The 26,445-nt window shown below is 36.7% G+C and overlaps 3 protein-coding genes across 4 annotated transcripts in view; all 3 read right to left on the bottom strand.

Annotated features, from left to right (window-relative positions):
• LOC134816253 (probable 2-oxoglutarate dehydrogenase E1 component DHKTD1 homolog, mitochondrial) overlaps positions 1-26,445 on the bottom strand; it is a 90,984-nt gene that overhangs the window by 44,386 nt on the left and 20,153 nt on the right. The window lies entirely within an intron of this gene.
• Positions 81-26,445, bottom strand: LOC134816255 (uncharacterized). The gene is made up of 5 exons (XM_063825015.1): positions 26,424-26,445; positions 1,553-1,684; positions 1,178-1,336; positions 763-909; positions 81-556 (listed from the first exon to the last, which is right to left on the bottom strand). The coding sequence occupies exons 2-5, from the start codon at positions 1,679-1,681 to the stop codon at positions 365-367; spliced, it is 627 nt and encodes a 208-aa protein (XP_063681085.1). The 5' UTR covers positions 1,682-1,684; positions 26,424-26,445; the 3' UTR covers positions 81-364.
• The window catches only part of LOC134816254 (IQ domain-containing protein K-like), a 72,934-nt gene continuing 56,681 nt past the window's right edge, over positions 10,193-26,445 (bottom strand). The window contains exons 1-3 of one of the 2 annotated variants that reach the window (XM_063825013.1): positions 16,554-16,634; positions 15,570-15,710; positions 10,193-12,099 (exon numbers count right to left, since the gene is read on the bottom strand). In XM_063825013.1, the coding sequence (XP_063681083.1) occupies positions 11,312-12,099; positions 15,570-15,705 (924 nt within the window). In that variant the 5' untranslated portion in view covers positions 15,706-15,710; positions 16,554-16,634 and the 3' untranslated portion in view covers positions 10,193-11,311. Of the gene's footprint in view, positions 12,100-15,569; positions 15,713-16,553; positions 16,635-26,445 lie in introns of those variants that run through there. The other variant, XM_063825012.1, reaches the window with a different exon arrangement.

The raw sequence follows: 26,445 nt of genomic DNA, 5'->3' as shown, positions 1-26,445 counted from the left end.
TAAGGATTTCGCATTTTTCATCAAAATCATCAGCTTTCTTGTTAATACTTTAGTAAAATAACTCGTTTTAGTAGCTTGTCGGTAATAGTGATAAATAAATTATGAACTTCAAAGTACATTAATTTATCTCGTCACAAAATAAAACAATAGCTTAATTCCAAAAAACATTGCCAAAATCAGCCAAAATGGGGCAAGTTCATCCTATCATTAGTTGAGTAGCGAGTCACGGGTCACCCAAGAAATAAGTTACAGGATTAAACAAACACTGTTCTCCCCCAATCCAAGAATTCTAGTCCCGTCACTGTAGAAGAGAATCTTTGAGATCTACGTTGATAACAATTCAATGTCAACAGAATTTCGCTGATCATTTCTTTTTGCCGCCAGCTTTCTTTTGTTTATGTCCTACCCCAAGCCCACGGGCATTAACACTAGAAACGTCTCTAATATAAGCCAATTTGTCGTCCTTTTTCAAGTCAGCGATGGAGGTTTGGTATCCTAATACAAATGGTTTCTCTCCTGCTCGATCCGAATACTCGTTAATCCATCTTTTCGTTATCTGAAGAGAAAAGGAATGTATTTTAAATCAACTTTTATTAGATCAATTCATTACTACTGGGAATTTTATACACAAAAAGGTATATTATTGAGTTTTACGCTAATTTTAGATAGACATAAAAGTTCCACCATAGATAAAAAACGCTACTATTAGAAACAACGTTTTGTAATTAATATAGAAAAGCAGACACTTTTGTTTAAACTTACATTTTTCCAGCCCAGTTGACGGTTGTTATGACAGTGATGGTAATCATCCAAAGGTGTCTCCCCCTCCAGTCTCTTTTTGTTGAAGGAGAAGTCCGGAATTACTGAATTATGTTTGTCCAGACCCACTTCTTGTCTTTCTAAATCTTTCTGAGGGTGGCAGTTGTTATAAAATTATGATTTTATATAATCTTACATCATTAGTTAATATTTTGAACGAATAAATCAACATAGACTGCTAAATTCGGATAATCGATGAGATTCTTTGAAGATTTTAAAAATATCAAATGATCCTATAATCATGTCAGTGGTACGATCAATATCGATTATAATTATAATTACAATTTTCATTAATTGAAATTTTTCGCTTCAAATAGAGAAATAGGCCATGAAAACTTATCAATCAAACAGTACGAACCGCCGGTTTGAGATCTTCCCAAGTTCCCAGCCCCTTTGCCTTCCTAATTCCATGTATGATATCCTTGAAGTTCATGTAACCGTCCCCTGCTATCCCTACATTCCTCATTTCCCTGGTAAGATCAGTCATCTTCTCTGTGGGCACATTCCAGTTGCATTCCTGGACAGGGAAAACAACTTGTCAGAATAGTTCGGAACTTTTGCAAAATATTTAAATATTTAAATATAGTGATTTCTTGCACATTTGTCATGAGTTTAATCTCTAACTAACAGATTTGTCATACAGCAATGTTTATGGAAACTAGAAGACGATTCGTAAAATTATGCATTGGTAGGTGGCATATGTACGACAAACAATTATATGTTTTAATGAAACCTGAGGTGACATTTGTCGAGGTCCCTTCAGATAACCCTGCATCAGTTCATGGTCTTTCTTGGAGATAGGTTCCCGGATAACATTCCCCATTACCCTTGCAGCACGCTGTGCCACCTCCTTCTTAAACATCCTTAATTTAAATTATGATTAGTGAATCTTAGTGAACAATCCATTGATAAACCTATTCGTGGAATAATTTGCGTTGGATCTTAGTAACGTTGGATCTGAGTAAGTAATTCTCCGTCCGGTGCTGAGTAAAATTTATGATAAAATTAAACTGTGATTGTTCATGCTGAGCTAAATTTTCACGTTATTGAGCCTGATTTTGATCATGAATAAATGAACGTATCGTAAAATGAGATAGCAAAGGGCTGTTAAAATAAAAGGTTTCTCTTTTGGGTAAATTGACTGAAAATTTTACTGTAACTTCAATGGAAATTTATAAAGTTATAACTTTGAATATTTTAATTGTTTCATGATAAATAGTTAAATACAATTCAAAACAAACATTGCATCACAGATATTTGGGCATTAATTCGTCCTGCATTGTGTCTGTTTTCATAAATTTAGTACAATAAATATAAGATTAAAAAGTGCACGATATAAACCAAGTTGGTGAAAGAGGTCGCACAAATGAAGGCTTCCTGTCACATGCTTACAATACTTGGTTACATTACTTGGTATTATGTCACATACCTACTTTCTCAATAAACTACTAATGAAGAAGAACTTCGCATGAAAATAAGGACACAGCTGGGCTGTTGCTACCACTGAAATCCTTTCATCTCAATGTTCTTAATGCTGGATCGTTCTTGGTTAAATTTCTCCATCGATCCTTCAATTGAACATTTGATTTGTGGCCAAGTTTCAACCGTCCATCAGCCTTTATCAAGGCCCATTCTCCCCGTCCATACTTCTTGACCCCTTCTACTAAATCTTTTGATTCTTGAGCAGTCCACTTTACACGTTTAGTACTGGATCCAGACACTGAGAGCATGTCGCTAGCACTGTCCTCCCACAGTATCCCTTCTGGTTTCATCATCTCTGACTCTTTGGGTGGAGATCTAGATCTTATCATATCTCTGAGTGTGGTCCTCTTTTTCATTGACTTTATTGGAGTCTTAGCAGCACGTTTTTTGGGACTAACATTTTCTGTATCTGTAATTTCTACACTATCGTTGACACTTTGACAGCTGCTCATAAATGTATCGTTATTTTTTTGCAAAAAATCGTCATTCAGGACACCTGATTCTTGAAAGTGTTTTGGTCTGCCCAGTATCCCATGAAAATAATACAAACCGCCACAAAACACTCGAACAAAGTTGTTGAAGATGTCATTATTGAACTTTTTGAAGCTACCCTGGCCAAGAATATCGAAGATTTTAGCAAATTCTTCTTTATTTGACGGTTCTTCCACGACTACCGCGTATTTTTCTCTAGCCAAATCACATAATTCCAAGACCTTCTGCAACAATTCAAAGTACTTACTGTACTCTTTATCAGCCAACGACAAAATCGTTTCCTCGGCAGCAGGGTCTATTTTGTGACCAAGTTGGAAACGTCTAAATAAGCCATATCTAACAAACAACCTTTCTGACTGCTTCAAATCTTCTACATCAGCTCTCTCCGGACCTTCAAGTTCTTCGAATATTTCAGACAATTCTTCAAAAACCCCTATTCGAAAGTTTTCTTCGACAATTTCTTCATCAGAAGCCTTCACTACACTCATGAGTATTTCATGAAGCTCGAAACGTTTTTTAAGGTAATTAGGAAGTTTCTCTAACGGCGCGGACTTAAAATGAGCATTCAGCATTTGGGAGTGTGCTTCTGCTTTCTCCACCTCTAAATCTGACAAGTTCATCCAGTGAAGAACACATAAAGTCTCCATAGCATCATATTCTGTTTCAATATCCTTGTCCATACCTGTTCGAAACAATGATCAAATTATGTGAATAAAGTTATAATAATATGGAATTGTAGAGTTGCTCCTAATCTTGGTACAAAACTTAAAACTACTTGATTGAAAGTTCAACATCATTCAACTTGGCACAAATATGCCTTTTTATCGAATCAAACTGCAATGCTTATAGTCAGGGACGAAACGGAATCTCGTTAGCTTTTCGTGTTAAAAGCGATTTCTCAACGGTTATCACCTCTCTAGATGATTCTTAAAACATTTGGACTTCATTGCATTTTTGAAATAAATGCAATGAGGGCGTTTTCGGCCACACCCTTTTTCAGGGTTTTGCGGTCACTCGAATTTTTGTATATCAGCTCAGGAAGGTCTAAAAGACTATTCTGATACACCACAATGTGCCTAATAGCCACATTTATATACAACTTATGAAGCAACATATACCTTAAAATGCTTCGTTTCGGAATTATGGCCGAAAAAACGGTTTTTGGCTTGACGCAGTTCATAATTTCCGTGATTTTTGGCATTTCCGCCTAGGAAGGTCGTAGAGACTATTCTGATATACTAAAATGTACATAATGGCCACATTTATATACAACTTATGAAGCAACATATACCCTAAAAGGCTTTCTTTCGGAAATGTGGCTGAAAAACGAATTTTTGCCGAGCGAACAAGACAGTATTCACAAATGGGCTATTGGACTGTTAACTAAAAAGGTCTTAAAGAAGATTCATGAGGAACATAGCATTTGTCACAAGATGTAAGATGACTCACTTTGTGTCCAGAAACACTCACAAAAATTGTAGAATAATCTACTTTATTGGGCATCTCTCTTAATGGGCCAGGACAGCAGCATATTTGTGTCTTACGAAAGGGCAATTTTTCAAAATTACGGTTTCTTTAGTAGAGGTCAAAGTAAAGGTCAAAGGGTCAGTTGCTAACAGCAAATTGTTTGCAATTGCCGACTCATGCACATCATATACTCAAAAACGTTCACTTTAGGAGTGATTAGTAAAAAAGTTTAACTATACTGCATGATTTGTGAAAACTCCAAAAATTTTTCATTGGCACCAATTTAGCCAAAATGTAATGACCAAAATTCAACTTTTAATTTATTCATTCCATAAAACCATATTGTTGCTTGACCGCTGACCAGTACCCCACTTTATAATTATAATTGACTTCACTGCCTCGACCAATATTGGTCTGTAATCCCTGGATTGAGATCTGTTGGCTGCAGTTTAATTTAGCTCATTTACCATTTAAATAGTAATACCGCAGTGGTTTGGTTCGCATAGATTTTCCCATCGTATGATAATGTGTGTCATTCCCTCGTTTTTTAATCAAGTGGTTACTAGCTAGCTCTTTTGTTATTACAGCTGCCTCGAGATCTTATCTAGGGCACTAATGCAATAGTACTAGAACACTAGAACTGTAATTCTAGAACTTCAGATTAAGATTACTTGACTGAATGGCAGGGTTCGAGATTCGACTCTAAAACTCTCATTTTAGGAGTGATTAGTAGATGCATGATGTGCGAAAACTCCAACTAGACAAGGATCATGCTTAATCAAAGTGTTCCTCGACTTGAACTTAAGTCTCGTAAGCCCAAACTGGAGTTTGGGCCACTGAATCGAATACAACCTGATATTAATTTTAGGATTTCGGGAAATTCATTCAGATTTTTATTCTTTGGTTTTTCAATTGTGCTACGAATCCGAGTTTGAGTTGATAACACCGAATTTCCTGTTTGACTCTCAAAGAGAGGAACCAAGGCGTAGGTTCCTCTTTTTGGCTCTGAGATCCAACTTTAAGATCGGACTTTTGAGATCATTGCGTCGGAGATCATGTAAGTGTAACATCAGTACCGGAGATCAGACTTTTTTGCTTGATATTGGACCTATAAATCTAATGGTATATTCGAAACAGCACGGGATTTAACCAAGGTTAATTTAGATAAAATATAGCTGCTTTCGGGGTTACAAGACCCCACGAAAGGCAGGCAGAGCATCCTAAATCCTCATGCTATCCTCACGTTGACCATCTAGGTCCATACCCCAGCCTCTCATTAGAAAACAGCTACTAGGCCCGATATCCGTCCCTTGTCCCGTAGTACTAGTGCCCCGTAAGTAAGAGATCGTTCAGATTTTGGTCATTTAGACCCCCTCCCCGCTCTAAAATCCACTTTAGCACTTTACCCAAAGCTGGAAAAATTTCACATGTGAAACCTAAATAGCTAAATCAGCATCTCGAGACCTTCTATTATATAAACCCCGTGATCCTACTATAAGCTTATAACTTATAAGGCATTGCATGCCGAAATTAAGATCCACCTCAACTGGTGATATGAACCTGGTATGTTACCTGAATGCCCTCAGTCAAATCTCGAACCCTGCTAATGCTATTCTGCCAAGTAACCTTAATATGAGGTTCTAGAATTACAGTTCTAATGTTCTTAGTTAGTGCCCATGCCCCAGATAAGATCTCGAGGCAGCTGTAATAACAGAAGAACTAGCCAGTCACCACTTGATTAAAAAACGAGGGAATGACACGCATTATCATACAATGGGAAAATCTATGCGACAAAAAAAAGAATATGGGGTCATTCTGAAGTGAGAACCAAACCACTGCGGTATTATAGGAAATCAACTAAATTAAACTGCGGCCAACAGATCTCAATCCAGGGATTACAGATCAATATTGGTCGAGGCACTTAAAGTGGGGTACTGGTCAGCTGTCAAGCAACAATCTGGCCCGGATCCAGTGCCGATTTATTGTAGGTGCGGTATTCTTGGTACATATATCATGGTTTCATGGCATGAATATAAATAAAAAGTTTGAAATTGAATTTTGGTCAACAACGTTAATGTGGCTCTAGCTATGTGTTGGTTCAGCCGAATTAATTATTATTTTTAATCAAGTTTATTTTTCTCGCTAGTTGTCATCCGGCCAAACATTAAGCAACTTATATTGCAGTACCATTCATCAATTTGTATATCAAAATATGTCATTGTAATTTTGCATGGCTGAAATGTAACGCTTGATTTATATATATAATGATTAATTGAATTTTCAAATAAAATAAAAAAACACATTTTATTTAAATTGGTGCCAAGGAAAAATTGTTGGGGTTGTCACAAATCATGTAGTAGTTATTTACTAATGACTCCTAAAGTGAGCGTTTTTGAGTATATGATGTACATGAGTCGGCAATTGCGAACAATTTGCTGTTAGCAGCCGATCCTTTGACCTTAAGAAACCGTAATTTTGAAAAATTGCCCTTTCGTAAGACACAAATATGCTGCTGTCCTGGCCCATTAAAGCATTAAGAGAGATGCCCAATAAAGTAGATCATTCTCCAATTTTTGTAGGTGTTTCTGGACACAAAGTGAGTCATCTTACATCTTGTGACAAATGCTATGTTCCTCATGAATCTTCTTTAAGACCTTTTTAGTTAACAGTCCAATAGCCCATTTGTGAATACTGTCTTGTTCGCTCGGCAAAAATTCGTTTTTCAGCCACATTTCCGAAAGTAAGCCTTTTAGGGTATATGTTGCTTCATAAGTTGTATATAAATGTGGCCATTATGTACATTTTAGTGTATCAGAATAGTCTCTGCGACCTTCCTAGGCGAAAATGCCAAAAATCACGGAAAATATGAACTGCTTCAAGCCAAAAAACCGTTTTTCGGCCATATTTCCGAAACGAAGAATTTTAAGGTATATTTTGCTTCATAAGTTGTATATAAATGTGGCTATTAGGCACATTTTGGTGTATCGGAATAGTCTTTAAAACCTTCCTGGGCTGAAATACAAAAATTCGATTGACCGCGAGACCCTGAAAAGGGGTGTGGCCGAAAACGCCCTCATTGCATTTATTTCAAAAATGCAATGAAGTCCAAATGTTTTAAGAATCATCTAGAGAGGTGATAACCGTTGAGAAATCGCTTTTAACACGAAAAGCTAACGAGATAGCCTTTTAGAACGGTTGGGATCCGACTATTAATTATTACTTGAGAAAATAATTGGCATGCTGGTAGGTTGGCCAAGTCAGCACAGTTGCGAAATGAAATATGAAATTTGGATCACGATAGAATTATAATTATCGTAACACAGCATATCAAATACTTTTACAATCGGTCACGTTGATCATTAGTACTTTAGTAGCACAACATACTTAAAATGATTGTTACACAGTTGTATTAAATTAATATTATTATTCTACTTTAAACTTTAAACAAAAATTATAGAGCTAATAAAGGACGATATTAAGTTCGACCACTTCTTTATATTTAATAAAAATCCCTATTAGGGCAAAATTAAGTTACGTTAGATATAATGTTTAACTATATAAAAATATGACTAATTATTTAAAGTCAACATAATCAAATGATAATAAAATTGTGTAGCATGAGCTTGAGGGTCGAATAATTTAAAAATGAGTACTCTATATAACTTTAACTAGATCAATATGTAATATGTATCTCCTTGCTCTTCTGATAAAATTTAGAACCTTTTTCAAAACAGGTTCATCAATAACATGCCTCAATAAACTATCGACTTAGTAGTTAGTAGGTGGTACATTTGAGGCAGTTCATAAAAATCATATCCTACCCAATAACCAAAAAAATGTATAAAAATTATATTGTATAAAAATAGTTTACATGATATTGATATAACCATAAATTATACTTACTGATTTTCTCATGGCAAAAAAACACTGCACCAAACAAAACAAAGAATAACTCTATCTAAATAATTCGTCAGTTTTAAAGTCCGAAAGTTCATCGAGTTTGTCGCTACCCTCTTTGATGTCCTGGTTAATTCGTTCTTTTAATGCTTCTAGTGATTCAAACTTGCACTCGTCCCTTATAAAACCTGAACATAAAGGATTATACTTGATGACAATAGTCGTTATTACAATTTCATCGAATTATTATCTGATAGAAAACACTAAATTTGAATAATTTATCTAAAATAAGTTATATCTATTAAGTTATTTATCATGATCAATCGATCTTAGCCCAAAAATGTGAAATTATCTTAAACATTTCAAACAATACATAATTATACAGAATTGAATGCTTCTAAATAAACCCAGTTATAAAAGGAAAAAACCGATATAGCCCTAATTTTCACTATCCCAGAATATCGAAACCCAAATTATGTATTGAGAGAGGGGTAACCAAAACACGGTAGTGTGCAGTAAATACCACACCCGCAATAACATTGGGCCCTAGCAACAATTAATTAATCAATGAATTAAAACATATAATATTGTACTTATAGAAAATATAAAACTCTCAAGGCTCCTTCTTCGAGCTAATGACTCTAAAGTTCCTGATTACGTGAACTTTGTCCGGCTCTGCTGTCCTTTTATTGAGTAGCTGGATGACAACTTTCTTGTAGGCTATTCTGTCTGCAGCTGATCTATCAGGAGTTATGTAAACAGAAGTAAACCCGTCTACATGTCTTAATAACTTAGTCTTGCTCAAGATGGTACGAGCTTGATCTGAGCTTGACAAAGTGAATTTAACTGGTCTGACTCGTTCACTTGTGTCCTTTCCAACTCTATTACATCTCAAAATTTTTGGTTTTTCGTTGAGATGGTCCAACAAAATACCAGATACCTTAGCATCCAGGTTCTCCTCAGTCTCTGGAATCCCAAAGATAATCAGACTTTTACTTCGATCTTCTTCTAGGGCAACCCTTTTCACTGCAGCTTGGATTTTCTTCGGTGCAAAGGCGTTTTTGCACGTGTTTTTCAACAGAGACGAAAAGGTGTTAATCTCTTTCTGAGCTGCACTTTTCACAGTTCCAATCTCGTCATCCTTCTTCAAAGCTAACTTCTCCTGCAGATCACTGATTTTTGTCATATCTTCTTCTTGTTTAGAGAGTAACTTCTCTTGCAGTTCTATGATCTTATTCGCATCTTCTATTTTTTCTTTCCTGAACACCCTGTTGTCGGTAGCTGTTTCTGTGGCAGATTGTAACAATGGACCACAATAATCGTTCAGCAAACAGCACACTGTCTCTAGCCATTCTGATAACCTCTCTCTAGGCACACTTCTCTGGTTCAGTTTGTCAAATTGCACATCATCGTTGTGTTCGGCACCGATTTTACTTCTAATCTCCTTGAAAATACTGTTAGTTGCCATGTGTATCTGATTCACATACTCCGTAAGGAACTGGCCATTCATAGCCATAGCATCATCTAGCATATCCAAGTGTTCATTCTGTAGCGGCAAAGGCATCGTACACGTTGTACAGAAAATGTACAAACAATGTATACAAATCTACAAAGCCAGAGAGATAATTCAGCGCGCACACAAAACTGCTGATAAGAGAGCTACAATTTAGCAACGAATGTAAAAGTGTAATATCGAACTAACCTAGAAACAGAAATCTCAACTCCTCTCCATAGAAATCCTTATCAAACTCATGCAGTATGCGAACTTCTATAGATTTCTCCTCGTTACCATAGTGAGGGTTCCATCCAACACTTGTCACTGCTTTGAAGACAGGTCCTCCCGACACAGAGGCAAACCCGTAGTACACCCCTGATGTCAAATATAATGAGAAACAAGATATTATTTGAATTCCCTTGTTCCACAGATTTAAAGAAAATTATGTTCGTCATACTTTGGATAAAAGCTGAATAGTTATTTGTTTTGCAATGTTATCCATTTTCACAGAACGCAAGTGCCAAGGAATAAGAATATGGATAGAACTTGTAACGGAAAGATATTGTATAATGCATAATGTATAAGATATACCTAAATAATTTACACAGTGCCCATGTCTGAGCAATTCTCCTCAAAAACTTTCTCTCCTCATCGGAGCCAAAAGTTTAAAACAAAAAATAAGGTTTAAAAAGTGATACCATCAGATTGACGGGTGAAGAAAAAATGGTAATAGTATACGGTTAGTTATAGAACTGCTGACCTAACGAGTGCCGAAGGCACGAGTTTTGTCAGCAGTTTTATAATTTACTTACAGCACGGCTCAAGATCACGGTGATACTTACCGTTTGCGACCAAAAATTTGAAATTTGGAGTTAATTAAGAGGTCGAAAATACCGAAAAACTGATTTTTCACACCTTCAAAAGTTTTCATTGTCCAATGAGAGGCCTTCCATCTGACAGGTAGCGTGCAGGACATCTTGGTATCACGTGGCGATTTCTTAACATATCAATGGATGCTTGGTGTTCTTCATGTGACCTCCGTTATAAACGTACTGTATTTTCATAAGTATCAATGACAGGCGAGGTCCAGGTTGAAGCGTGGAAGGAAGTAAAAAGTGCAAGGAAGTTTTCAAAAAAAAATACTGATACACCAGGGTGTATCAGTCCTCTAAATGGCTAAGAACTATCACGGGTCATACCACGTACAGTACCTCGTGACTACGTCACTCGGATACCACGTGTATAGACACACCGGAGCCGTGCTGTAATGTATACTTACAATATCATGAATATGATTACCAAATAATTACACAAATTTTCGATTCATAACACTGAAGAAATCAATATCAAAACAATGCTGAAGGCAGATAAGTTAAATTTACTTCAATTTGATGTACTAGATCTACTGTAAACACTAACCTCAAAAATACATAAGATTAGATAAGGTGAAGTATGTTGAACAAAAAAATATCAAGACCAGAGAGGACGACAAATAATTCAAGATAGTAATATCGTGGGATGGATACCACGATATTATTATCTTGAACTATTAAACACAATTTATATGCAAAAAGCACATATTATTACTGTAAAAGGATTTGATTAAAACATTTTCCCTCAATTAATGAACATTGAACATATTATAGCTGACAAAAACTATTAACTTTCAAGAAGTGTTTCTATTGTGTCCTTGATGATATCAAACCCATCTTTATTGTCTATGACTTGATGGTCACAATTTTTGATATAAGTGAGTTGCAAGTCATCACTTTTGTACATTTGATCGATTTCAAGAGATAGAGAATAACTAAACGGAACTGTTTTATCATCAATCCCTTGAATAACTCTGACGGGAAACTTCCCTTCAATTGGGCCCATCGATGTATCAATACTGTTGGCAACACTATCTTCATAAAGTTGCAGACTATAAGGAAATGGTTTCCACCCTTCATGGCCCCCAAGATCTATTGTAATAACTTCTCCATTTTCTAGCTGTCTCAGCTTTTTCTTGGAGATGAAAGATTTGACAAACTCGTGAAAAACAGGTCCATAGTTAATGCCAGGACAAATCAACACCATGGAATGAATTTTACACGATTGCCTCTGAGCAATACATGTGGCCATGTGACCACCCAAAGATTTACTCAACACCAGTGGTGGTGTGTTGGTTATTTCATTCATCATATCAATCATCCTACATGCGTCTTCTATCCATGTTGAGAAGTTACAATCCGAAAATTTTAAGTCAGACATTCCCATCCCACGAGGGTCATAACAAAGAAAGTTACTGTCTTCAAGATTCTGGAAGTACTTTTTCAAAATGATGCTTTCATCTGAATCTTGCCCAGTAGTGAACCCAGGTATGTAAACCACACCCCTTTTCTGTGGATTATGTTCAATAAGCGTGTATTCTACTCCAGATTTCCGTCCATGGTAGACGTTAGGGACTGAAATAGTTAAACAAATTTTTTAAAGTTAAACCAATTTTTAATTATATCCTTACATAATAATTAATTCGGCTGAACCAACACATAGCAAGAGCCACATTAAAGTTGGGGCCGTCTAAAGTTATACAAGTAATACAATAAAAAACATAAGCTCCTGTGTTTGGTAAGCTGCCTGTATTTGGTAAGCTGCCTGTTTTACCAAATAATCATAAACTAATGGATACAGTTTACTGAAAAATAAAATGCTATTTAACAACTCAGTGCCAAGGACGAAAGGAAATCATGGCACATGCGAATCGCGATCTTTCCCATTCTCCGCGACAAATCGCGATTTTTGACGTTTGCAGCGAAAAATCACAATTTTCTCAGATCCTCGCGACAAATCGTGATTATTTTAGTTCTCCGCGACAAATTGCGCATTTTACTTTAAATCTGAGGACCAAATTTGCGCATTCTCCTTTAAATCTTCATGTTCACGTTCTTTATATTAGTATATGGAACCAATCACATCCACATCCTTCCGAATTTATGTATGGACTTCAGAAGCTCATAATGATCAGGGTAGCATGAAATATGAACAAACGTAGTTTCCAGAAAATCTTTGAAAAAATGTCGATAATAAGTTCCCGCCTGCATTCCAAGATCGCATTACAAGGGGGAAGCCTTGAGTCAAAAATCGTACATCGAGAGGTATGTACTACTAAAAGGTACGGACGCCAGTAAAGTAAACCGAAAAAATATGTTAGGCTCATAATGATCAGGGTAGCATAAACCGTGGAAAACAATTGGTTTCCAGGAATCCACGTTCACAAGCATTTCTTAACCCACTCGTCTGCTGACGTAACATTGTTAGCCAAAAACGTCCCTAAAACTTGACACTAGACATAAACTTTATCACTAAACACCCCAATCAATGTATTGAAAACTGCAAACATTCACATGACGATGACTCACCCCACTTAAGGAATTGTGCGAGAAGATGAACAAAGGCAAAGATAAGGAAATAAATTAATGTGTAATGTGTTGGAAAAGGTTGGTTAGGCATAAGGTTAGTTGAATCATGATATTTGGAACCATGAGAACATTGATCAATTGTTAAGACAATCTATGCCGGCAACAGCTAGAATGAGGGTGAAGGGAATATTTCTACGAACATAGTGATCAGGAGTGTCTGCTTTATACTCGGACGATGAGCCCTTGGTCCCCACAAAAGATAATCTTTAGAACTATAAACTTTAGAACTCATGGTCAGTCTATAAAACACATGAAAAGCAGTGTGCTCCATACCGCTTAGTCCCTAGCTTTGTTATCAAAACATGTGATTAGATTACGTGATGTTATCTCATTGTAAACAGGGTTTATTTGTTTGATTACTTGTTGTATGGTAAAGTATTAACACAAGTTAACTAATAATATTATGTTTATGAGTACTGATTCGAAGTGGAACATCGAGCTCTGTTCTGGCAAGGTCTGGCGAGCTGGGAGGAACTTTCGAGATCGTCTGGAAGGGCTGATCTAAAAGCAAGCTCTGCTCAGTATTTATAGCTAATCTAACTAGACTAACAAGCTAGTTAACGAATATATGACATCTACAGTAACTTTGCTCTGCAAATGCATAATCTTTCGACGCAATTTTCGAGATTTTCGCTTCGATTTTGCCCAGTTTGGCGCGATTTTTGGCCTAAATAATCGCGATTTTCTTTTTTCCTTGCTCTGTGTTCTATTAAATGAATTGGAGATATCTTATTTTATCTAATTACCCAAGAACGACCCAGAGAGCAGTAGACGGAGACATGTGCTTTATGAATAATCGGAAGGAAATTTAAAACCATCAAAACAGTCAAGCAAAATGGACAGTATGTTATAAAAAACTAATTCATAGTAATGGACACGTTTTTTTTTAAGTGTGGTGAGTTGCTGATTTCACCTTTTTCAAAGTAGAGTGCACAAAATGAGGAAAAAGTCGCAATGCTTTTTAAAGTGCAACCATACATTTGTACATAAGATGAAGTGAAAATATTCAGCAGTTGTGATTTGAAAAAACGAAGTGCCAGGCTCAAGCAGAATATGACTTATGAGCAATTAAACTGAGTGCCAAAAATCAGCAAACCATTTTAACCTCCAATTGACTAATTCCATTGATTTCGCCATATTTTGCTCAAATATTGTTCACATAACACTAGTAGATTGGAGCGAGTAACTGTTTTCAGCATTTTAGTCATTATTAGCAATTCCAGTAAGTGACAGAATCCAGCAAAAAGTCATTTTTATATCTGAATACGACTGCTCTATTGATGGTTCTTGTCAAAATATTAAAAAGATCAAGGCGTGACTGTGCTATTTTCTGGATAAGATAATGTTTGGTTGTGTCTTTAAACTTATTCTTACATGTCTATGTGCGAGCCATCAGCCATCGTTAGATTTTGTAAAGAATCATCTTGATGAACCTGCTTATGCTGTCAGACATCAATTGTATAGTGCCAATATTCAGCAAAGAGTCATTTCTTTCGAATTTTTAATCGTGATGAATTTGACCTTAAAATGACTTTTTACTGAAAACTGACACACTCTTAAATTGATTTTCGAACAGAATGCTGTTGAGCAGACTTAATCTCGACAGTATGATTGAAAAACGTTCTAATTTGTTGCTGTCTAGCTACTGCAATGTAAAAAAACTCAATTGTAATTTTGTGAGTGATTTTTTACTGAATACAGGCACACAATAGGTTTTTCCTAGGTTACATTATTACAGACCAACGTTTCTTGAAAGTTGTTACAGTTCATTCACAAGCTGATCGAAAGTATGGGCCTTGTACAACCCCTTCAACCAAACTAGAAATTTTACCAAACAAATGACTTTATGCTTATTTTGAGCACAGTTCAAGTATTCCTACCCCAATCCAAATATTCTTTGAATAATTCTGAGACATAATCTGAATTTTGAACAGAAAAGTCGCAAAATTCAGTTTTTTACGGGCGTTTTAAACATTATAGTCCAAAATGCTGAAAACTGGCACTACCTTGGTACTATATTATGACATATTAACTAACTAATGGATTTTCCTTACAGGGGCAGTTAAGATTGAAGGCATTTCTGTGCAACACTTTCTAGTTAATAGTCATTTTACTTTCATTGTCAAAAGTGTCATGGCACTCAAAGTCATTTTCACCACACTTAAAAAAAAACGTGTCCTAATCATATAAATCATAACAGAAACGATATTATTATATAAATCATATTATCTATAATCACGCCTAATTTGTTTAATTTCTGTACAATCAGTAATGTCAAATGTACAAACTTAATACATTTAAAAAAACACTTCAGACCGTGAGGAAGGGAGGACCAAACATAAACACAGATGAATCTGCCAATATGACATCAAACATACACAAAATGTAAAATGGAAGGTATTATTAAAAGAACATACATAAAAAGAACAAAAGAACTCAAAGGTAGCAACACCCACCAGTAGAAAGATTTTTTGCTGTATCCACAGCTTTTTGGTCCATGTTGGCAGTAGGACAACCCAACTCTTTGCCACCACGACCAAAGCCTTGGGTAACAATACCAGTCAGTCTAAGAGGAGAAAGTAATCTCGCCATGTGACCTAAAAATAATGTGTTTGTTTTGTATTTTAATCAATAGATGTTTGAAGTACATGATAAGCTAATATGTAAGCCTGACCTTTTTTAGTACATAAGCAAAATTATTTGTGGCAGCAAAAATATTTAGCAGGGGCAGCACATAGGTTTGTTACCCCACAGCTCTGGACAATTCTCCTTGTTGTGTACATTTTATTTACCCTCTAAATCTTATTCTCATATAGAACCAGTCATGCAGTAACATTCAACTTTGTTGCTCACTTATCACTGCACGCAGTGGACTTAATCTAATAATAATAATAATTCTATACTGTTACATAATTTAAAAATTATGGCCCCTTATTGTGGGCAGAGTATGTGTCTTTATTTAAGTGTCCTGATTTAAAATCATCTGAGTGACTGCATTGAAATAATTTAAGGAGAGTACCATAAAAACGTTAAAACAAAAGGAGTGACAACTAGAACATACTTATATTAATATCAACATTAGAACAAAATACAATCACCTAATTCTCTTCTGCTACGGTTGAGTATTATAGAGGAACCATCTTTGGCGTGTATTACGGACTTAGACCATTACAAATACCCTGCTGTAAGTTTGCAAGGTATGTGGACTAAGTGGGTCGAGAGTACTCGACTTGGAAGTGGGTGTTGAGAATTCTCAACTAAACTAGAAGATAATGATGTCCAGAAGATGAGGCAGTAGATGGAGTAGTAAAGGAGTAGTAGAGGCTGAAGGGGGAGTGATGTCATAAGGAGATGTAGGACTTAATCTAAACAGTAAGCAGCCTATTTAGATTACTTATATAATATTTGTATTGTGGGTACCAGTTCATGGAATCACTTACTTCCAAAGAATCGTTCTACTTCACTAAAATTTCTCGATTTCTCCCATTAAAATCTTTCTTTTACTCAAGTCTGACTTCTGAACTTTCTCACCTTTCTTATTCTATGTGATAAGAGGAGCAAGCATTAAATGATTCTGAGCATACAATTCTTGATATTATATTTGGCTGTATTCGATAATAAAACAATACTTAAAACATGCAGATGATATTGAAAAGCCAAATAAAGTACAATTTATAAATAGTATGAATATTGCATACCAAGGTACATATTCTGCCCTCAATAAGGGCCCATAAGTGTATCAATTATGTGACTGTGTAGATTTATTATTATACTATTGTTTCTTGGGTAAAATTTGTATTGATCCTATCCCGTTATTATTATTATTACCAGGCCAAGAAAATTTTCAAAGTTTATGGTAAAAACGTTGAGTGACTATACTTTGTATTATTATTATTATCAAACATGTCAATCTTACAAATGTCAACAATCCTAAAATAATTTAGAACCTAAACGTGATCCTTTGTAAGATTATATGTCCCAAAAGTCAAATTGACTTGTACTCAAGTATAAAGTCGAACAATTTACTCCAATAACCACGGTTACTAGCAAGTTCTCTCAAATGAAGAATATCATCATACGACTCCAGCAAGATGAAACGCTTCCAGAGGTCAACCTTCAGGTGGTGTAGGAGGTTACGTCTGTGAGCCCCGAGTCTACCAACTTCACTACACATCTCGACAGCAAAGCACAGCGCAGCTTGAGCTGGTGATCTTTCATCGCTCCTCAGTATGTGTCCTAGCATCTTCCACCTAGATAACTCAGCACGCTCAGACATAGGGGTAAAACCCTAACCCTAACCCTAACCTATACTTTGTAACTATATCTTATTAGGCACATATTGTATGGTCACACATAAGTATCGTCACACTAGTTTTGAACAATATATACATAATATAACAATAACCCTATGTAAAAATTCAATAAAAATCAGAATAAATTTTATAAAAACCATTTAAGAAAGAAATTTTTTAGAAAGAAAAAATGGCTTTGAGCTGTATGGTCACACATTAAAACTAATTGTACCATCTTTTAACTATAAGAACTCTAAGTTTGGTGAGCGTAGCTTCTCTGTCGTGGTTCCAAAGATCTACAATCGTCTACCTAATACCATTTCATCGGCGCAATAATTGAAATCATTTAAAGAATAAAGCTCTTCTAAAAACTTTTTTGTTTAAAGTGCCCCTTCATGAACTTATAATACTTTATCGATAATTTATTTTGGTCAATATTGGTGTTTGTAGGTTTACAACCTACCAGGACGCGCGCCGAGTTGGACTCGTCGACGGTCCAATATATGGAACAGATATTTTACGAGTATCACCCGTTAATATTGGTGTTCGATTTTTATATGTAAGTATCATTTTCTGTCATTAGACTTAATAGCGATACATTTTTTGACACATGACGCTGTAACCCCTTTTGATCGCGCGCCGGCCGGCTTCGCGTGCACGAGAATGAGAAGTACACAACTTGTAGCAATGTATTTTCAACCAAAATTTTGCGCGTCGTAAAATACACCCAGGAAACCTTACTGGCTGGAGCCTAACTTTGAAAGTAAAAGAAATAGCGTCTTCCGGTTTTTTGCAAAATGTTCGTTTCGCAAAAATAACGTTTCCCCCAGGGGGAAATTGAAAACAACGTAGATTTTGAATTATCACGAAAAGTCATATTTTAGGCCTTATAAAACTGCGTAGCTTTAACTTTGCAGATTGTTGTTCTCTGATTGGCTGAATCGTATCACGTGGTACGCGGTACAATTGCATTCTTGGAATATTTGAAGCGTGCAAATGCAATGAACTAGCGAGCGCGCGCGGAGTTCAACATGCTGTGAAAAGGCGATCACCCTGTAGTGATATCGCTAGCCAGTAAGGTTTGCTGGGTGGCAAGTGCTACGAAGTATGAGATAGCCGAGAGGCTGCAAAGGGGGGAGTTGATGGCGAGTTATGCTTTGTCAAAGTGGATGCTTTTTAAAATGAAACCGAAAGTCTTTAAACTGCGAGTTGTGTTGGTTTTATGTATAAGTATCGATTCGCATGACTTGTGACGAAATACCCAATTAGAGTTAGTACAAGCCAAACACAAGGATATCTCGTGAACAGATCATATGTACCTGTTGCAGCCGGTCGCAGACCTTGGTCGCTATAATTGAGCTTTAAGTGACATTAAGTGACCGTTGAGCCACACTTCTTGACAAATTTTGTTTAGAATAACGACCCAATCATAAGGTGAAATGTATAGGCTGTATTTTAAGGGCTAATCTCAGTCCATCTAAGTCGTAAGTTTGGAGGCATAATACGGCTAATTTTGCGATTCTTTAAAGTCTTGAACCAATGACCAAAATACCCTGCTGCGCCGTCAACTGGGCCCAGGAAACCTTACTGGCTGGAGCCTAACTTTGAAAGTAAAAGAGATAGCGTCTTCCGGTTTTTTGCAAAATGTTCGTTTCGCAAAAATAACGTTTCCCCCCAGGGGGAAAATTGAAAACAACGTAGATTTTGAATTATCGCGAAAAGTCATATTTTAGGCCTTATCGCTTATAAAACTGCGTAGCTTTAACTTTGCAGATTGTTGTTCTCTGATTGGCTGAATCGTATCACGTGGTACGCGGTACAATTGCATTCTTGGAATATTTGAAGCGTGCAAATGCAATGAACTAGCGAGCGCGCGCGGAGTTCAACATGCTGTGAAAAGGCGATCACTCTGTAGTAATATCGCTAGCCAGTAAGGTTTGCTGGGCAACGTGGAAAAATTATTGAGAATTGACGATATATTATGATCTAATAATAAATTTTACAAAGCTGGCTTTGGATTTAGGTAGGATTATAATTTATTTTAAAAAAACCACGGATAGTTTAAATTTATTTTTAGTAAAACAAATTTAGTAAAACAAATTTAAATTTTGGTATTTATTAATAACAATCAAAACATATCATATCATAAAAATAAAGCCGCGCGTTGGGTGACTGCCTCAGTATGGTGAATAATTTAAGCTTGAAGGTGCCCTGCGCATTTACAGAACATTATGCGGCGATCACATGATCACGAGGACCTGTGAGCGCCAAATTTAATTTAAACTTTCTAGAAATCGTACATCACTACGAGTTACTCATGCTTTTGAATTATAGGAGTGCGGATTGTCATGTATTTCATTCATTCATACTTAATCGGTTTAAAGCTGTATATTTAGAGCTCACTATTGTTTGAACTATGAAAGCAGAACGTAAATAATGGACAATATACCGACGACAATACCAAGGACCCGAGTGCCGCATTGACTTTTCCGGATCCGTTTTTACCGAAGGCTTATCCACCAGTTACTCATGCTGCATGTATAGTCTGATAATATTTTGTTTTATCTCTAGCAAGCATTCTGTAAGTTGGAGTGTCGTATTTATTATAGAAGAGCCAGCCAACCTCCGCATTACAATCTTTTGTATGCCAGGTTCGTTTATAAAATCTAATCATATAATAAGATTGATCCAATAGTCTAAGATGAACGGTATATCTTAGCTCATCGTTATTAAAATCCTAATGGATGAATTAATCAAGTAATGTTCCCTTCCAACACAACTAAACAACAAACAAATGCTTGCTCACCAGTGGTGACGCAATCGTAGGGGCATGCAGTTGGTTCAGATAACTCTCACCCCGACGACAGCGTCGAGAAATTATCAAATGATGCATTTGCGCCATACTGGACACATTTTATATTTAATATTTTGTGGTTTGTAGAAATTAGTGTCATCTAAAGTATAGCTTAACTGGCGAGCAAGCATCGTCCACTCGGCGGGGACGAAAATACCGAGTCCAATCACAGAAAGTTAACCAAAAGATAAAAACAAGAGCTCGGATATCAACAAAAATCACACGCTCCAGACGACGGGGGAAGAGAGGATAGGAAGTAAGCTGCTGGGCTCAACAAATTTTGATAATTGTAAACAAATTTGTTCTTGTGCCCTATAATAATTTGGTATTGAGGTATGACCCTGTACTGTGCGTGATAGTGAAAATGAAAGTGAATGTGAATCTGTAATGCGAACGAAATGAGTTATGGCCAGACGATTCTTCAATTTCAAAATAATAAAGTCAAAGGACTCTGTTTTAAAATACAAGCTCATTCTTATCGAAGTTTAATTCTGTCCATTCTAAATCTTCGTACCTGGACTGTATCTTGAGTAGCTCACTTTTCAGTGTTACTTTAACTAAGTTCGTTGACTTAGTAAAGCTTATCATACTGTCAATTTTTCGACAGTCGTTCCACATTTTTGTTGATTGATAAATGAAAGAGGAGGATGGGTTTGGGGTGATGAACTGGTCTGAACGTCTTTGTGATGGTGATCTGTGGAGTAAAGATAGGAGTGAGATTGGAGATTCTAATCTGACAATTTTGAACAGTTCTAATAGACATGTGTATTTGTACAGGTTGTGGACGGTAAGAAGGCCGTTCTTGTTAAACAACGGCTTTGTATGCTCTTTTTCAAAGAATTCTCTTCCTAGGATTTGTTCATCTATACAACGTGTTCTGGCACATGTTCTAAATTTATCTAGATATGCTTCAAGGTCACCAAATAGTATTCTGATACATTTTTTCTGAGTGATGAAGATAGGTTGAAGCATATTATTACTCGACCCACCCCATACCGATATTCCAAATCTTAGGTGTGACTCAAATAACGTGTGGTACAATTCTTTATGGTGTTTTTTCGGGATAACGTGTCGTATTCTACTGAGTCTTCCGATCTCACACCTAAGTTTCGAGTTGAGGGCTCTTATTTGAACATCCCATTTTAGCTTTTCGTCAATAATAACACCTAAAAACTTGGTCTCTTTAACTTGCTTTATTACCGTATTATTTAGAGTTAGTATATATTCTGATTCGTTATCTGCCTCATTATCAGTAGCTGTACGTGACGGATTGAAGTGAATGTAGCAGCATTTCTTTATATTTATATGTAATAGATTGCATTTCATGTACTGGTGTAACAAACGGAGAATTTCGTTTGCTCTTGCATACAGTTTTTTTCTACATTCATCTACTACGAATATGTTTGTGTCATCTGCAAATAGTATGAACTTGCCCAGATCAGTTGTTCTAAATAAGTCGTTAACATATATTATAAATAGCAAGGGTCCGAGACAAGAGCCTTGAGGAACTCCAAAGAGAACAGGCAGCTTGTCAGACTCTTCGCCCAGTACAGAGACATATTGATATCTATTAGAGAGATAACTAGCGATGAGTCTATTGGCGTTTCCACGTATTCCATAGTTGTCTAGTTTATTAAGTAGTTTTTCATGTGAGATCGTGTCAAACGCTTTAGATAGATCAATAAATATTCCAAGTACATGCAGTTTTTTACTAAGACAGGATTCTATGTAATTCACTGAGGAGTTGAGGGCATGGCTTGTGGAGTGATTTTTTCTAAATCCGTACTGGTTCTCGTAAATCATTTTCTGGGACTGAAAGAAGCTATACAGTCTGTTGTAAATAATTTTTTCAAATATCTTACCAAAAACAGCTAAAGTTGATACTGGCCTATAGTTTTCCAGCAATTCCTCATTATCCTTCTTATAGATCGGACTGATTCTCCCAGTCTTTAAATCATCTGGGAATACTCCATTCCTCATGCATTCACTGTATAATAAAGATAGTATAGGACAGATCACTTTAGACGATTCTTTAACTACATGTATTGGGATGTCGGATGACTTCCCATTCTTCAGTTCAGATATAATCATTCTAACCTCGTCAGCTGTACAGTCATTAATGAAAATACTGGACGTGTTTGCTCTAGGCAGGTAGTCATAAAAACTAGGAAGATTGTTAATAGTTAGTTCTCCAATTTCATTATATGCCCCGTTTAAATTAGACGCTAGAGAAACAAAATACTTATTAAATTCATTGGCTATTACTCTACGATTGGTTATCTTCTCATTGTTTATAGTAAACAGTGGTTTTATTTGCCGTTTCTGTTTGCCCCGTATTTGATTAATCAGTTCCCATGTCTTCTTACTATTACCGTTTGTGTCTGCAAATTTTCCCATGAAATACTTAGTTTGAACATCTTTGCGATCTTTTTTAACCATCCTTCTATAATCCTTATAAGTTTTGTATCTAGAACGTTTTTCACAACATTTCAAGCATTGACATGTTCCACCTTTATAATCAGTTTCACCGAGTTTACATTTTTTCTTTCTAACTTTAGCCCAATTGTCATAGAGTTGGTGCTGATGCTTGATTTTGGCTATAAGCCCAGGTGTGATCCATGGGTTATTTTGTGTAGTTCTTTTGGAAGACTTAGGGGTTGCCAACTTACACGTTTTATCGATACTACTTTTGAAAACATCATGAAATACCGTGAAGTTGTCAATTACTTTATTCTCTAATTCATGTTCCAAGTCCTTTACAAAAGAGGTAACATTAGACTTACAGTAGTCGTAATATTGTTTATATTTTAGGTTACTCTTAGTGGATCCCATACTCTTTTCAAATATTTGAAAGACTGGTGAGTGGTGGGATATACGATCAGTAAGTGTGCCTGAGGCTATTATACTCTCTACATCGTTAGTTATAATATTGTCAATACACGATACTTTACAACCTGGCTTCTCATGAGTTGGCAGAGATATTAGGGGAAAAAATCCTCTACTGAACAGGACTTCCTCATAACGTTTTACAATCGCATTATCCTTATTATGTAGATCAATGTTGAAATCACCTGCCAGGTAACTGCATTTCGGCAAATTATCGAGAATTGCTGAGAGTTCTAATAATGCAACATTTACATCACCACTTGGAGGGCGATACACTACACCAACAGTGACCGGAGTATTCTTGCTGCTTATCGTAACAAATAGAGTTTCTAGGTTTTCAGATATATGGGACAAATTGCCATTTACTGTAGCACTGAGGGTATCACATACATAAAGAGCGACTCCAGTGCCTTTTCTTTTATCTTGCAAAGTGTTTTGGTAGAAACTATTGTATCCAGTCAGTTGGTAAAGGTCACTTAATTCGGGGCCTTCATTTGTTTCTGCTAAAGCAATGATCGAAAATTTCATATATCTCTGTAGTTCTATTGCCAGAGTATCAAAGTTAGATTTATTACCATCGATATTTTGAAATAATAATGATGAGTACTCGTTCATTTGGTTGCAAAATGTTTTATTAAATTCTTTAACACTATATGGGTTACAGTTATTGAGTAATCGGTTGATGTTTACAAGTGTTTCATCAATGTCAGTACTATTATTTTCAGAGTCAGTATCTTCATATATAAACGGATTGTAACGAGTACTTGCTAAGTGTACACAGTTAGGGCAGTAAAAATCTTCATATATTTTGTTTGTACTGGATTTAGTATAGCATTTATGGTGCATAGCACAGTCACACCTACAACATTCAGCAATGAATTGGCCAATGGAAATGAATTTTGTACAGACAGGGCATACCTCTTTGGTCAATTTATTCATGGGTACGGTACGTAACCTTCCCCATGTTGAGTCGCAGCAGCAGCAGGAGAGGAACCACCCATCGTCTGGGAGTATAAGCGATTGTCAACTTTATCCGATCTCTTCTTCCTTCTATCAGTCCCTCCATTCATCCTTAAAAGTATTGTATTACGTATAAGAACCCCCAGTTTTGCTGTACCACTCCAATTGAGGTGTAAATAGTCCGGTCTCTGGTTTCGTCCAATGTTCCTAGAGAATTGCTGGCTTAGGAGCCCAGCCTCATCACAGAACATGTCAAAACCAGGTACCAAAGTCACACCAAAGTTGGAATGGAGCAGCTCCTTAAAAATTAATTCATTATAATGTGCAACTTTACGATTTAGCTCAACGAGTTTGGTTGGCAGCAGCGGACACACAAATATATTTGCTTTGGGGTTAAGCGCTTGGATCATTTCTACTTTCTGAACAAATGGTTTAAAAACATTGTTCTTTATATCAGCGGTATTTTTGATCTCAGGTTTCCTGATATCATTTATACCACACATCAAGAGAACATTCCTGTATCCACATGAAACTGTAGGATTTATATCCCCCACTACCGGAGCAAAATACTGTTTTCCGGGGAGCCACTGCCCAAATGATTTTTTGGGGTCCAGCCCGAATTTGAGACCACCAGTATGCGAGTCTCCGATGATACATGTAGAGTTCCTGTTTCTAAAGCTAACTGAACGAAAAGTTAGGCTGTATCTCACCCCACCAGTTATTGCCCCATCCTCGATACAGTGGCTGTAGAACTCTTGGCTGCGTCGAGTCATGCGATACATGGATCTTGGCACACATGTATGGTCATGAGCCATATGATCCGTCTTCTTATCAAAGAATTTGATGTTGCACTGGCCTCCAATAGAAACAGTGAAAATTTCGGATTCAGGGTGGATGGTAGTTTCATCATCCGAGTGTTTCGGTAGGGAGCCATCCTCTTTGAAGCGATTGATCAGCAGGCTATTGATCTTCGGTTTTTCACCACTACAGAATGCACCATTGATTTTGTCCACTAGATTGGAGAAGCTAGTTGAAGCTAGTTGGCCATTGGATGACTTGGAGCCATTATACTTGTATGGTTCTCCCAAAGAATACACAGCACGAGCTCCCTCCACAACAAAATCCTCGTCAAGTGATTGGCAGGCAAGGAGGAGAGTTTCCTGCTCTTCTGTGGTAATAAACTCTTCTATAGCGCCTACAACTGGTTCTTCTTTTGATTGGAGATGCTCATTAGCTATTAGGTCTGGGCCAGGGGCAAGTGAAGAACTGGTAATTTGGACGTTTAAATGGTCAGAAGAAGCCAAAGAATTTCGCTCAAGAGTGTTCAAAGACTGTCTAATGGCTGTTAGCTCCTGATTCGTCTCCAGAGACTGCTTGGAATTTAGCTCCTGGAGATTCTTCTCTATTTTTTCCATGAGATCGTTGGTCTTGGAGGAAGATTGAGCACTTACTTGAGGAGTAGAAAAGTCCTGCAGTTGCTTGTTCAACACTTTAATCTGTTCTGTTAGGCCACTATCAGACTCAGAAACCTTTCCGAGTGAAGAGTCAACTGAAGTTTTCAGCTGCTTTAGATCTCCTTCCATCACTTCAACCCATGCTGGAGCAGTGCCCTTGTCACTTACCAGTAGGTGCTTGATATGGAGGTCAAGGTTCTGGATGGCAGCAATGCTGTCGTTTAGACTGTCAAAGTCAACCTTTGCAAGCTTTTCACCAAAAGCTGTGATGGTATTAAGCTTCTCTGTGGCAATAGCTGTCTCACACTGACTGTTAGATTTTTGAAGTGTCAGAGTGTTCCTACACACATAACACACATCTTCAGCAGTTTCGAATGTGGGGATTGGTGAAACCAAACAAAAAGGGCAGTGCCAATTGGTCATGCTGTTGACATTTTTCTGGTTGAGTCCATTCATAGTTAGACAGTCTATGTGCCAATATTGCTTGCACTTTACACAGTCAATCTTCCATGACGATATTGACTTACTACATGGACATTTCGTCTTGTCCCTGTGTGAACTGTCAAACTTTGGGGGTGTTACATCACTGTCTACAACAATAGTTTCACAAGATACATCCTTTCCCTTCGCCTCTGGTCCTGGAGTGTTGTTCTTGATTCGGGACTTTGCCTTTTTGTCCGCAGGGGAAGGAATCCGAGAGTTATTGGTGATAGATGAGGCTCTCTTGTTACTCTTGTTGTTGTCACCCATACTCAGCAAAAGTTAACACAAACAGCAAGCAAAAGTCAAAACAATCAGCTGTTAAAGCAACGTGTAAACTTACGACACCCTTTTGAGGGAATTACGACATACTTTCCCTGAACTCAATAAATGTAATAGATTTGTA

Source organism: Bolinopsis microptera, chromosome 6 (genome assembly GCF_026151205.1).
Source record: "Bolinopsis microptera isolate Bmic1 chromosome 6, MBARI_Bmic_1.0, whole genome shotgun sequence".
Taxonomy (NCBI): Eukaryota; Metazoa; Ctenophora; class Tentaculata; order Lobata; family Bolinopsidae; genus Bolinopsis; species Bolinopsis microptera.
Note: the sequence above shows the minus strand (reverse complement) of the source record. Positions and strands in the feature narration are given on the sequence as shown.

Excerpts from the sequence above, each read along its gene's own strand:
- LOC134816255 (XM_063825015.1), bottom strand. The coding sequence starts at position 1,681 with ATGTTTAAGAAGGAGGTGGCACAGCGTGCTGCAAGGGTAATGGGGAAT. Across the intron at positions 910-1,177 it reads GGGAAGATCTCAAACCGGCG|AAAGATTTAGAAAGACAAGA; the intron begins GTTCGTACTGTT and ends TGCCACCCTCAG. Across the intron at positions 557-762 it reads GTCAACTGGGCTGGAAAAAT|ATAACGAAAAGATGGATTAA; the intron begins GTAAGTTTAAAC and ends TTTTCTCTTCAG.